Source organism: Hemicordylus capensis, chromosome 2, assembly GCF_027244095.1.
Source record: "Hemicordylus capensis ecotype Gifberg chromosome 2, rHemCap1.1.pri, whole genome shotgun sequence".
NCBI classification, from domain to species: domain Eukaryota; kingdom Metazoa; phylum Chordata; class Lepidosauria; order Squamata; family Cordylidae; genus Hemicordylus; species Hemicordylus capensis.
Window position 1 is genome coordinate 239,152,222 of NC_069658.1, and position 14,027 is coordinate 239,166,248.

A 14,027-nucleotide genomic window follows, 5' to 3' on the forward strand; every position below is an offset into this window, starting at 1 on the left:
CTGCCCCTTCACTAGTAAAGGGGAACCCTCACCAGATTCCCCTTTACCAGTAGAGCTCTGAAACGACTCAGTTTGAACCGGGTCTGGTTCAAACTCGGACCAGCTTGGCCAGTCCAGTTCAACCCCAAACCTGTCAAGCCGAACCAGTTCAATGTTGAGCTCAGCTTGAACCAAGCTGACTTGCACAGCCCTAATGCCCTCCAGGCTGCTGTTCTTTATCAGCCTGCTGTAGAAATGAAACAACTCTTTCCTGTTTCTGGCCAGAGTAAAAACGCAACTGTTGTTTTCAGTCCTTCCTGCTGCCATGTTCGTTTTGTGCAACCCTGGCAGGAAATATGACTTGCAGGTTTTAGCAGCTTTAGCTGAATATCAACATCCCCTGAGGAAGCACCTGCACAGGCTGCAGCCATCAAGCTATACAGGCCCCGAGAACACAGTCCTGGCTTGAGATTCAGAATGGCAAGGAAAGTGGAAAACATAGGACATGATAGCAGGGAAAAAATTAAAGGGGGCCCAGAAAGGACAGTGCATTCATGGGTGGGCATTGGGCAAGCTGTGTACTGCATATTAGATTTCTGAAGCACTGATGGGGGCAGGTGGGTGGGGACAACATTTCTGGGGGACTCCCCTCTTGCCACCATCTTCTGGAGCCACCCTTGGGATATGGGGAAGAGTGTGGGATCTGCAGTGCAAATGCAAGGCAAATGCTCTATAAAGGGCATGTAACCTGCAAACCACATGTCAGCCAGGGGCCTAGCTAGGGGATTGGGCACCGTGTTCACCCCTCTCTCCAAACGGCGCCTCGGAGTGGGGGAGATAATGAAGAAAATAGGGAGGGGTGGAGCGGGGGGGTGTCCTCAGGAGCTTGGGGGCCTGAGTTCTTTGAACCCATCCGCTCAATTATAGCTACACCCCTGATGTCAGCTATATAACTTATATAGCCTGTATTCTGTGTGTGTGTACATTGCGCTGGGTTAGGTAAAAATCGCAAGGCAAGTGCAGGATCACAATCAGGGGCGTAACTATAATAGGGCAAGGGGAGACAGTTGTCTGGGGGCCCACTGCCTTGGGGGGGCCCCCCAGAGGCAAGTCACATGACTGAATCTCCCAGCCACGCACCTGCCCGGGGTTCCTTCAGTTGGATTCATCCTCTGAAACTGATGTGAGTGTTAAGACCTGGAGCTACCAGAACAGCACGTCTTTCTCTAAGACCATTCAATGACTTGCATCGTCCACAATACGTCCCTGATCACAATGAGCATACGTACTCATGGGTCAGGACTTCTGTAATGTGCGAAGCGTCCCTCAGTGCATCACTCAAAAGAGAATTCATTCTGAAGGTGCTTCAGGAAGATTCAGGAGCCCTCCCCCGGTTTCTGCTCTGGCCAGTTATTTTTTTAGTGTAGAGCAGGGGCTCCCTCTGGTGGCCGGAAGTGGAATCGCGGCAGCGAAGGCGGAGGCTGGGTTTTCCCCTTCGAAAGTGAAACGAGCTGCTTCGATCCCTGGTCTACAGTTTGATATTCCCAGAAGCTGGTTGACTTGAGGAGCCCAGGTTGAAGGTAAGACAGGCGCTTGTTGTGGAAGGCAGTGCAAAAGACCCAGGGGTCAGGGTAAGGGAGGCAGATGGACAGGGGGTGTGGGGCGGGGGGATTGTTGAGAAGGGCTGGGATACACTGCCGAATTTAGGCACAAGCTAAGTTAGCGTAGCGCCTCGTTAGGGGGCCTCTGAATTTTTTTTAAAAAAATGATTAATTTCAAGTTTTTTATGATGTTGTTTCATATAAAGCATTTTCCAGTGCAAATAGACTGATTGCAAGTTAAATAGTATTCTGTTGCATCTTCGTATTTCCATTGTCCCTTATTTGTATTTCCATTGACCTTTTTGTTAGCTAGATATAAAATGTGTAATGCCATGGGATCTTTTAAGCTTGACATAGCTTAGGGCCTCAGCATGTCCTGCAACAAAGGGAGAGACCACCTGCTTCCCAGATAGCCCCCGAGAGTGAGAGACTGGTGTTAGCTGTCTGCTGCTGCGTACCTGCCTGCAGGAGAGGGAGAGGGTGAGACCATCTGGCAGCTCCCTGCCTAACCTGCAGGATTGTGGCCTCTGGCAGTGGCTGCTTTGCAGGAATGGGGCCCTGGAGTGACTCAGCAGTCCCTGCTTTCCACCTGAACAGGGAGGCCATCTCTGGCCCTATAAGGGACACTGCCTGTGGTGGCGGGGTCGCCACCAAAGGGGCGACACCCCTTTGGGGGAGCCACTTCGTGGGACAGCAAGGGCCAGGTCTCTTCGTCCATTTAATAACGGGGCTTCTGTTTTAATTTGCCCTGGGTGAGGCTCTTTTATAATGTGTCTGGGCCTACCTGGAGATGGGGAGCCAGGGGGTGTGTCCACTGACTGTTGGGCGGCTATTACTGTGGTGGTGGGGAACCGAAGAAGTAACGTTGGCAGGTCAGCAGGCCGTTACAAGGGAAGGGGATATAGAAATTTAATAGCTGTTTCCCCTTCCGACTGTCCTGCCAGCTCTTTGACCTTGGGGAGCAGTGCCGGCCACCCTTGGAACCTCACCTTGCTCCTCTGTAATGCCAGGTCGGTCCAGAACAAATCAGAAACCATCCATGATTCGATTCTAGATGAAGGTGCTGACCTGGTGTGTATTGCAGAGACCTGGCTGGGGGGGGCTGGGGGCCCAGTGTGGTCCCAGCTTCTCCCTCCTGGGTACTTTGTTGAGGAGCAGGTGAGGGACCAAGGGCGGGGCCGTGGAGTGACTGTGGTCTATAATAATATCTCCCTTACCACGAACCCTGTTAGAGTGTCAGACCATATCGAATGTGTGTACTTACGTTTGGGGACCAGGGATAGACTGGGGCTTCTGTTGGTGTACCGATCGCCCCGCTGCTCAACGGAGTCCCTAACTGAGCTGATGGACTTGGTCTCCAGTTTGGTGTTGGAGTCCCCTAGGCTTGTGGTGCTGGGGGACTTCAATGTTCATTTCGGGACCAATTTGTCCGGGGCAGCTCAGGAGTTCATAGCGGCCATGACGACAATGGGCCTATCTCAAGTGGTCTCGGGACCGATGCACATTGCAGGTCACACGCTTGATTTGGTCTTTCACTCTGATCAGGGTGGTGTTCCGTGGGTGCGGACTCCTGTAAATTCCCCATTGTCATGGACAGACCACCATCTGGTTAAGGTTAGACTCACAGTCACACCCCACCTTCGCAGGAGCGAGGGACCTATTAGGATGGTCCGCCCGAGAAGGTTATTGGATCCAATAGGATTTCAAGAAGCCTTGGAAGGATTTAGTGTTGGCTCTGCCGGCAATCCTGTTGATGCCCTGGTGGAGAACTGGAACAGCAAACTCACCAGGGCAGTAGACATGATTGCTCCTAAGCATCCTCTCCGACCCACTTTAAAATTGGCCCCTTGCGAGTGAAATAATGCCTGTGTGTGACATCAGATGCAGGGGCGTGGCTGGGGCATGATGTGCAGCCCCTGACGGGCAGCGGCCCAGGTTCTTTGAACCCCTTTGTGCATTGCTGGCTCTGCCCCTGTTCCCCATCACCTGTGGGTAGGTAAGGAAGCTTACAAGGACATATATTTTTGTGATTTTTTAATTTGAGGTTTGTTTATCGCATTTTAAAGCTGACCTTCATCTTAAGACCCCAAAATGGTGTACAAAAATCTAAAAACAAGAAATTTAAAAGATATACAAGAAATGTCAATATAAAACAGCAGCAACAAAGAAAACAATCAGGCAGCATTTAAAAGCAGTTAGCAGCTGAAAGCCTGGGCAAATAGGAACATCACCCATCTCTGAAACAGCTGAAGAGATAATTCTACAATCTGGGAGCAATCGCCAAGAAGGATGCGTGTACACCAGATGCACCTCCGCAGACGTTGACTCACAAAGCAGTGTCACAGGGGATTTTGTCAAGTGGGTAAATTCAGCAAGGAGCAGGTGGCCCTGAAAATATCTGGGGCTCAAACTGGTTAAGTATTTAAAGGTAGTAACCAACACCATGAACTGTATAATCTGGAAACAAATCAGGGTTAACAAATTTAGACTGAATGCTATTCCCCATTTTCTCCCCTTCTTAACAGTAAGTTCACCTTAACTTGAGTTAGGGTGTTCACATGTTAGCAAGTATTGAAAGGGCATAAATAATAATAATAATAATATTATTATTATTATTATTATTATTATTATTATTATTATTAACACCCATCCCTATATTTTTACTACTTTAAACCCACCATGTGTCAGTTCTGGATATGAAAAGATGCCTATGGCTAAAATCCACAATTACTAAAAGAAATAATTAAATTCCAGGCTTAAAAAAAAAGAAAAGTACTGTTAGTCTCTTATGAAACAACAGCCCCCCTCCCCCCCAACACACATACGCACACATACAACTCACAGAGAGCCCTGGATCAGGAGAATTCGATTTTAACAATTTCTCAAAAATGTTTAAATAAATAATAAATGTCTTTAAGGTTTCACAAGACTCTTTTTAATCAAACAAAGCCATATATTAATTTCAGATACAGATTAAATGCAGTGTACTTTTAATTTACAAAGAACTTTAAAGTCCTGATTGGACTTATCCTCACAATAATCCCATTAGTAAGGTCCATATCATGTCCATTTTACAGATCGAGAACTAAGTGGCACTTGCCCAAGACTCGGGCAGAAGGGCTGTGGCAGAGGGGCAGCTCAAAGTCAGGGTTTCCCCTCTTTATAAGTCCACTCCTGTAGCCATTGGTTTATGCTGCCTTTTTAATTAGCATCAGGGGCTGCTACTAGTCAGGAGGACTGGGGAGGACCCAGGCTGGTGTGAGAAATATAACATTTCTCGTTTATGTCCCCTAATCAGGGACATTGGTATATAGGATTGAAAGTGTGTGGTGGGATTTCCCTACCTTTTGATCTTGTCCTCCCAATGCATCCAGTAATTCTGTCTCTCCTCTTTTTCCAGATTCTGCCACCATGGAGCTACCCTCTGTTCTGTATCTGACTTTCTCCCTGCTTCTGTGTGATGTTGGCCTGCTTTCCTTGCTAGATATGGGGAGGCACTCTTTGGCCCCCCTGGGGATTCCAGCTGTTTGGCTGGAGGCAGCTCTGCGCCTGCTGGTTCTCTGGGGGGCCCAGGGGCTGCTGTCTCTGGGTTGGCCCTCTCAGATCCCCACTGCAGCCCTGGTGACTGTGTGCCTACTGTTCCCCATATACCTCTCAGTGGGGCACTTTTTTGGAGACCCGCCTCTCTTAGTGTCTTCAGCTCCTTGGTCCTGGCTACTGCTGGGTTATGGGGCAGCGGGTCTGGCCCTCCTCACCTGGGAGGTCCTGGGGCAGGGGGTCAACACAGAGGGAGCCAAGAAGGAAGACAACACCACCCTCTGGAAGTTAGTGAAGCTCTTTCGACCAGATGTGCTGTATCTGTCTAGTGCCTTTGTGTTCCTCACTGTGGCTGTCATTGGTAAGGGGTGTGTGTGTGTGTGTGTGTGTGTCTTTGGGGTAGGGGGTAGGGCCTGGTATAGTAACCACTTCTGCATAAATATTTATACATTGATAATTTACCTTATTTTTTAAAAACTCCATGAACATTTAAAAAACAGCTGAAAATTGTTCCAGGGATTTTGGAGGTGGGCAGAGGTGTGGGCGACCTCACTGGTGTTAGCCAATTGTTACTAATCATAGCTTGCTTAGCCCTATTTCAAATGGAACCGTTTTGAAAAAAACTATATAATGGGTTTCTTCAGAGCTCATCCCTGGAGAGAAAAAGGTGAATTAGGACTGAAGGTAGTGAGGGTACATCACAACCACCACCATTGCTCTTAAAATATTGCCTCTGTCTTCTCCCATGGTCTTTCTCCAGGTGAAACATTCATCCCCTATTACACGGGACGTGTGATTGATATCTTGGGCAGTAAATACAACTCAGATGTCTTCTCAGCTGCCATCTTCCTTGTCTGTCTGGTGTCGCTTGGCAGGTGAGCCGATCCTCACTTTGCTATTTCAAGAAGCAAAGCCCTGCACTGGCTGGAATGCGAGTGACACTCTCTCCTTGTGATGTGAGGAGTTAAATATTGCTTTTTAAATTAGCATCAAAATTAGGGGTGGAATTAAATTCTATCCTTATTGTTTTAACATATTGTTTCCACCCTTCTATTATTGTTCTAAATTGTTCCAGTCCTTTTAAAAACTTATTTTATTGTAAACTGCCCACAGATATGGGTTTGGAGCATTATATAAATATGCTAAACAATTTAAAATAAAATAAAGTCAAAAGAAGGAGGTTTGGATTGAAAATGGAATTTGGACAGATCTCTGGGTGTAGTGTGCAGAGAGGTGCTGGAGTCAGCTTGGCCGGGAGTCATGCCTACTATCCTGCAAACATTATCCTCCCAGATCCCCAGTGGTGGCTCAAGGCCTCTATGTGCCTGAGGTAGGATGCCAAATGCCACCTCCCTTGTGTCCCTCCTCCCCTTCTTCCCTTTTTAAAGGCAGGAGGTGTCTTGCCATTTAACTGGTTACCCAATAATCTGCTCTCCGAGGCTACCCCCTCACCTCACCTCATGGAAGAGCCTCCCCTGCTTCATTCTATGAAGGAATTTTGGGAGTGGTCATTTTTAACACTGGAGCTGCAAAATTTGTGCTCATAGCTCCTCAGCTTGTTTTTTAGAGCATTATCAGTTAGTCCCAGGCTTGGGTCTCTCTATCCCTTTTGGGACAGTGAAGTGAGCTAATCACACACACACCCCTAGTTTCTGTTTTATTCTGCAAAAAGATGCAGTGACCATCTTGCCTTCAATGGGGAATGTGTAGAGCTTTTCTTATTCCTGGGGTGGTCCGAGACCCTTTACTGCCTGAGGTGAAGGACATTATGAGGCCACCCCCATCTATGAGCAGGTGCTCAGCATTTTCAAGCCATGTTGCCAACTTGGACTATGCCACCAAGACAAGCAGTGTTGGCAGGGGTGCTCCTAGCTGGCTTTGGGAGGAAGGGAGAGGGGAACGAGGAGGCATGCCCAACTGAGGCAAGGAGGGGAAATGGACAGCATGCCCGGCTAGGGTGAGGAAAGGCACTGGCAGTGGGCAGAAGGGAGGGTAGTGGCCGCTTCCATGGCCCTTCTTGAGCCTATGCTTGAGGTGACTGCCTCACCAGTGGTCCCTATAGTTTTTTTCATCTCTGTGTGGAATGAGTTTTGTTCTGGGTAGCAGTATCAAGGCAGTGTGCGTGCATGTGCATTCAGAATGAGGCCTTCCTGATTCAACCTGAGTGGGATCGAAAATGAGCTGAGTGTGTTAAATTAATAAAAGAAAAAAGAAAATGAGCTGAGTGGACATCTAAAAACTTGTGAGCGCACGCACATGTGCACGCCTTAGAGGGAAGAGTGTGCCTCACCTTGCCTCATGAAAGGGCTACCCTGTCTCAAAGATAAATCCATATGAATTTGCATATGAAGATCCAAATCCAAACTGCCCTTGAGATCATCAAATTGTTTACATATATTCTGTCACAATACTGGTTGCAAGTTTTGTTTGGTCTATGTGATTTAGGGCCAGTTCAGGCAACATTTTCAGTGTGTGATTGGATTCCTCTACACGTCTACAAATGATCATCCGAATGAAAAAAACATACAATCTCTACCCATGATTTAATTAGTAGATAATAGAGCCCCTTTCTCACGATTGGGAGAAAGGGCTCAAACGGGACAAGGGGAGGAAGCCGCAAAATGCTTACCTCCCCTGCAGACGGTCTCCCCGCCATTGCTTAGCAGTGGATCACCTGCCCAGATTACTGCCAGCTGCTCCCAGCAGCATGGAGGTTTGGGGGCCGGGAGGTCCCCGGAACTCCCATAATGCACTGCACAAATGTGCGTTGTATTATGGGAGGTTTTTTTTAATGCCAGCTGGGAGGCTGCTGGTGTGTGGGTGCCAGGTGGAGCTGCTCAGCACTGACACACAATCAGTCCAGGTGATTCTTGCACCCTTAACCTTGACTGAGTAGTGGGCTCCCTAAGTGGGTTTGCCACCAGGAGCCACATGGCTCCCAGCATTTTACAGGCACAGCAAAAATTGGGCTTAGGCAGCCAAGCCCGGTCTTTGCTGCGTGTGTGAACAGCCACATAATGTAGGCTTTAAAATGTGGAGTAGTGATTCGTTTATTGTCTGTATTGTTAAGTGGTGTCCCCTGTTTTCCGCCCCTGCCCATGCATTATAAACATAGCAGAGCCCAGGACAGGATTAGTCACTCTACCCACATTTGTTTGGTCCGTCTGCATTTGTTTCCATGTGGACATAAAAAACCACAGCTATATTAATCATGCATTGAAAGTCTCCTCTGAACTGGTCCTTACTTAAATATTCTTGCATGAAACACGTGGCACTATGGTATGATCCATCTCTCTCTCTCCCCGCCCCCGTGCCATTTCTGTTCCAGCTCTTTATCTGCCGGCTGCCGTGGAGGTCTTTTCATGTTCACCTTGTCCCGGATGAATATCCGAATCCGTGGCCTGCTGTTCTCATCCCTGATGCAGCAGGACCAGGCCTTCTTCGACAAAGTGAAAACAGGTGAGGCTATGATATGTAAACCCACCCCTGTATCTCAATACAACCACCTTTCCCATCTCTGCTGATCAACTCCCATTATTTGTAATTAGTATTTTTATGGGCTGTATAGTGTATGAAGCCCTTTTTTGTTACTAGCACCTGGATCATTCCCACAGCAACCTGTCAGTGGGCAGGTCATGGAATATTCCCATTTTATGCATGGGAAGACTTGAGCTGAGAGAGGATTGCTTTGCCCAAAGTTTCCCAGAGAGCTCAAAACTAAACAGTGGCTGACATCCTGACTTAAATTTACTGGAAGAAATCATAGTGAAATTTAGTAGTCCTTGAGGATAACTCCTGTGTAGTAATATTGAGTAATTTAGTCAACCACTGATTAGAAACAAGCTCCAAGTTTTACCACTCTAGCATTGGGATGTGATTAAAACTGAAAAGCAAAATTCTTTCATGTTTGAATTTAAACAAAAACCTTCATTACTCATTATGGAAGGTACCAGGTTTTGATACAGGATAATAAAATAATATTTTTGGTTGTGCGGGGTAGGATAGCAACATCTAGCTCAGGTTTGCTTGCAGAAAGTCAAATTTTTATTGTTCTTAATCTGTATTTCCCCTCAACCTTTCCTATTATCGATGTTTTGGATTTATCTGGGTTTTAGGAGGTGTGGGGAAGCCCCTAAATGTAAATTGGTTCTACTGACAAACACAGGCAATTTGAGGAAGCTCCTAAGCCCTGTTCAGACCTTATGATGTTCTCCAAGGTTGCAGGCAAGAATCTCTCTCAGCTAGGGGCGTAGCTAGGGGAGAGGGGGCCCGTGTTCATCTGTCTCTCTAGTAGCCCCCCAGAGTGAGGGAGATAATGAAGAAAATAGGGAGGGATGGATCTGGAGGGCCCTTAGGAGCTACGCCCCTGCAGTCTCAGCCAGGGGCATAAACATGGTAGGGCAGGCAGGGCACATGCCCTGGGTGCAGCTGGAGGGGGCACCAGAGTGCCTGACGTGCCCCGCCCCTGCCCCCCCCCCCCACAATTTTTTTCAAATTAAAAAAAATTCGAGTCCAGACCGGCAGCGCCCCCCTCCCCCTCAGTGCAGGCACGCTGTGTGACTTGCCAGATCTGTCTGGGCAGGGCGGGCACTCTCCCATTGGCTCCTGGTGGCAAGAGGAGGAACGGAGAGCATGCATTTTGCGGCTGGACGATGAGGAGCAGCACAGTGTGCTGCCCTCATGTGCGTGCTGCTGCAGCCGCTGCTGTTCATGGCCCGCCTGGACCTGGCTGCTGAAGCGAGGAGGAGGGAGTAGACTACCAGGGAGCAAAAAATCCATTGATTCTGCTCCCTACCTGCTTCACTGACTCTTGTGGTCAAAGTAAGTGTGCTGGTTTTGTGATGAACAACTTGAAAATACTACAACTTGAAAGCGCGAGTTATGGAGCTCAGGAGCTCAAGGTGAGCAATTCACCGCACCAATTTACCGATTCCCTGCCTGCCTCACCTGCACACAGTCAGGTGGACGACGAGGAGTAGTTGTCGCGCACCATTTGTTCAGCTTGATTGGCCCCGGCCCTTCCCGTTTCCCCCCGCCAGCTGCTCAACATCACGCTATTTACAATTCTGCTGGGGCACACGGGGGTGGGTTGCCTGAGCACATGCGCCCTGCTTCTCCTCCTCCTCTTCACTCAGCCTTCATTGTTGGGCTGGAGCGGAGGAGGTGATGTCTCGTCCTCTTTGCAGCCTGCCTCTGCAAGGGGGGACTTGGAAGCAGCGGGGGGGGGGGGCGCTTGGAAGCAGGGCGCATTGCTACAACACGACAAGCGAATTTGCAGCAGCGCAGTTTTGGGAAATGGGGCGCGTGGGAGTAGCAAAGCAGCAGCAATTCAAGAGTGAGAGCAGGTTGCAGGAGGCAGCAATCAGGAGTCGGTGTGGGACGTGCAGGAGGCGACCAATGTAAAAAAAAAAAAAAAAAGGAGGAGGAGGAGGAGGGAAGGGAGCAGCTGCCCTGCAATCGACTGCCCAGGCGAAGGGGGGTGTTTTCCATGAGGCGAGCAGGGAACTTAGGGAAGGGAGGACTCCGGTTATTGCCAAAATAACCTTCCCCAACTTCTCTTGGCTTAATATGCCTCTTGCATCTCAGGATGCTGTCTGGTCTTTTTTTGCCCACCTGTGCCAAGTGATCAGAGAGAGCTGGGTGAGATTTGGGAGGGGAAGGAGAGCTGAGCAGGAAAGTGCCAGCAAAAGCACCGGGCGTGTGTCTGCAGCTGATTGCAGGGACGGAAGGGAACTTAGGGAAGGGAGGACTCCAATCACTGGCAAAATAACCCATGGATCTCATTTTAAAATCTTATTTCTAGTTGTCAGAACCCTATCTCTAGAAGCCAGTGCCTAAATAGTATACAGGTGTAGAGGATGCTCTTCCATCAATCAAATCTGAACTCTGATGAATGCAGCTGTAATATTCTGCCTCTCCCACATTCGATGTTCTACTCTAGTCAGTTCTGACCCTGATCCCCAACATCTCAGCAGTTCAACAGAGCTTATGTCCCCATTCAAAGTATATCTACTAGGAAGTAGTGAATATACTTCCTAGTAAATATATTTTGAGATTTACAAGTGAGAGTTCTTTCCTCACCTGCAAAGGAAGGTGAGGAAAGCAGGTGAGGTTTGTTTCCATCCTTAGTATATTTACTAGGGAATACCACTGAAACAGGTGAGACATGTTTCCAGCTAAGTATGTTTAGGTTTGTGGTGTCCATTGTGTTTTTGAGAAGAGGGGAGACTTAAGTGTGTGATTTCAGAATGTCAGAAGGGTAATAAACTTGTTTGTTTTAGAGGAGAGGCATGGATGGGGTAAGCTTCCTAGAGCTCTTTAAGTTTGCAAGTCTTGCCTCTGAAACAGACATTTCTGTGCTACTCTTGTGATATTACATTTTCATTAATTTTTAAATTCGGGTGTGACTCTTCAGCCAGCTTCTGTGTCTGCTGAAAGTAATATTGGGAAGCAGCCTGAATTCTCCATCTGCAAATTGTATTGCATGTAACTGTCATATTCAGACTGTGTCTACGGTTTATTTGTCCCCCCAGGGAAGCAACACTATTAAATCTTGGATCTTACAACTTATAGCTGGATTTTGCTATATCTCTTCAAATTCATCTGTACATCCAGAAACTTTGAGAGCAAATGTTTTTCTAGTAGTAGAACACCACAAATCTGGATCTCATCATTACTTGCTATATATATAGTGGCTAATTTGGAATCTGACTTTTGGATTCTGCCTGCTGTTGAGTTCATGCTTTTCCTTGTGCCTCTAATTTATCATTTGTGTACTAGAAGTGGTTCTTCACAATTTTTACAGTGGTGGCTACGTGTATGGAGATAAATCATATTCTTTACTGAACACTGGAGCAACTATATAATAATCTAAGTTCACAATGCAGGAAATTTAGCTTCCTGAAAAACGATCACCTGTTTCTAGCCATATGGACTGTTCAGCACAGGCACATGAAAGAGGAACACACTTGATTAGTGTAATATAAAAGCTAGAGTCCAATATATATACCATGTTAGACATCAGACCAATTGCTGTTCAAGTATACAATCTGACTATGCACTTTTCTATAGCAAAATATATTTAAGCAATTGTACATTTGGAAATCATATTTTTAACTATTTTCATGCCTTTTTAAAAATCTCCAATTGGAAAAAGTTTTTTTAATCAAATCCACATTAATCATGTGGATTAATACATAGAAATTTTTGTATTATTGAGCTAATAAAAGACAAGTTTTCTGAAAGATGTATGTCAGATGTTTGGGGGTGGGGGACCGCAATTTCAGTGCTTGCCCTAGGCGCCATTTTCCCTAGTTACGCCACTACTCTCAGCCCTATTTTGGAGATGCCAGGGAGGGAACTTGGAACCTGCAGGCGTGTTGGGGACTTCCAGTCATATCCGGGCAACGGGGTGTCAGGGAAGTACACTGCTGCCCTGGTGGGCTTTTTAAAAAATGGACGCCAGCAGGGGGAAAGTGGCGGGAGGGGTAAGTGTCCCCCCCCACTCTTAAAGCTAGACACCCTCTGCCCATAAAGGGCCTCTGAACCGGTTCCGTGCACATCCCTATCCCAGTCCTCTCTTAATACACAACTAGTGATCACGTACAGTACTCATTTGTTTACTACTGCTTTTTTTATCTAATGTTACTTTAACTCCAATGTATACTTGAGCTCAGCTTCCTTCACTGACTTAAGTTTGAGAAGCAAGAGGAAACTAGCTCCTAAAGATGTCTTGTGAAATATCACAGATGGCAAGAATGTTTTCTACAAGAAGCAGTGCCTGCTTGGTTGTGGCTCCTATTTTGTAGAATTCCTTCCTGCCAAATCTTCATATGTGGCCTTCCTAGAAATCCTTCGAATGCCCTTCTTTTCTGCCAAGCCTTTTGTTTAGTCTTCTGCTGGCTTTTAATCCCCCCCCCTTGGATTTGATTGTTTTGGTTTTGGTTTGATATAGGTCACCTTGAGGACTGAATATCTAAGAGCCTTTCCAGGTGGCATTTTGATGCAGGCTTATTAAAGCTTCTGGATGTCTCAGACATTTGCAACTTTTGAAATGTCAACAGCTGAACTGAAATTATGATTCTGCACCCCTCCCCAGCACATATAACACCTTCATATCCTTCTTTTCCACTTTCCCATCTTACTTCAACCTCAGTTTGTCCTGCCCCTCAGATCTTGTGAATTTGACCAGAGTCTCTTTGTCCTTCAGGGGAACTAAGCTCCCGCCTCTCCAAAGACACAGCCAAACTGAGCCGTTCAGTGCCAGCCAACACGAACATTTTCCTGCGTAGCCTTATCAAGACTGTCGGGCTGTACGGATTCATGTTCAGCTTGTCGTGGTGCCTGACGCTGCTGACTCTCATCAAGATGCCACTCATGATGGCAGCTCAGAAGTTCTATGATACTCGTCACCAGGTGAGGGTGGGAACAGGTAGCTGGATGCCAGAAAAGTGGCTTTGGTAGGTGGGCAATGAGATAAATAGGTCCATGGAGTTAAGAGGGAGGGAACGAATGTCACATAGAAGAAAGAGTGGTCTTGTTTCAGTTTAGAAAGGTTACAAGTACAATGTGCTATGTAAAACAAAACACTTAGAATGTTTTAAATACATAAATTAAGAGGAGAATATACAAAAATCTCTCTGTATTAAAGGCTTAGGTCATACATGGCAAGCCCTGCCCTCACAGTGCTAAACCAATCAGAGCATTGCAGAAGTGCGCATGCTCTCTCTTGCACACACGCTCTCGGGCAAATTCACTCCTGGTGGCCACCATGTTGGAGCTGAGGCAGTGGCGATGCTGCGAGGGTGGGGGGGGGGAGCAATGGCGCCCAGCCAGCACAACACCAGCACCCACAGCACGGCCAACCCCCCCGGCAGAGAGGGGAGACCAAGGCAGGGATGGTGGTAGAGG

At 47.2% G+C, this 14,027-nt stretch overlaps 1 protein-coding gene across 1 annotated transcript in view; it reads left to right on the forward strand.

Annotated features, from left to right (window-relative positions):
- The window catches only part of LOC128343892 (uncharacterized), a 62,603-nt gene that overhangs the window by 31,847 nt on the left and 16,729 nt on the right, over positions 1-14,027 (forward strand). Inside the window, exons 17-20 of the mRNA XM_053293328.1 lie at positions 4,981-5,478; positions 5,878-5,992; positions 8,446-8,576; positions 13,327-13,532. Of these exons, the coding sequence (XP_053149303.1) occupies positions 4,981-5,478; positions 5,878-5,992; positions 8,446-8,576; positions 13,327-13,532 (950 nt within the window). The remainder of the gene's footprint in view (positions 1-4,980; positions 5,479-5,877; positions 5,993-8,445; positions 8,577-13,326; positions 13,533-14,027) is intronic.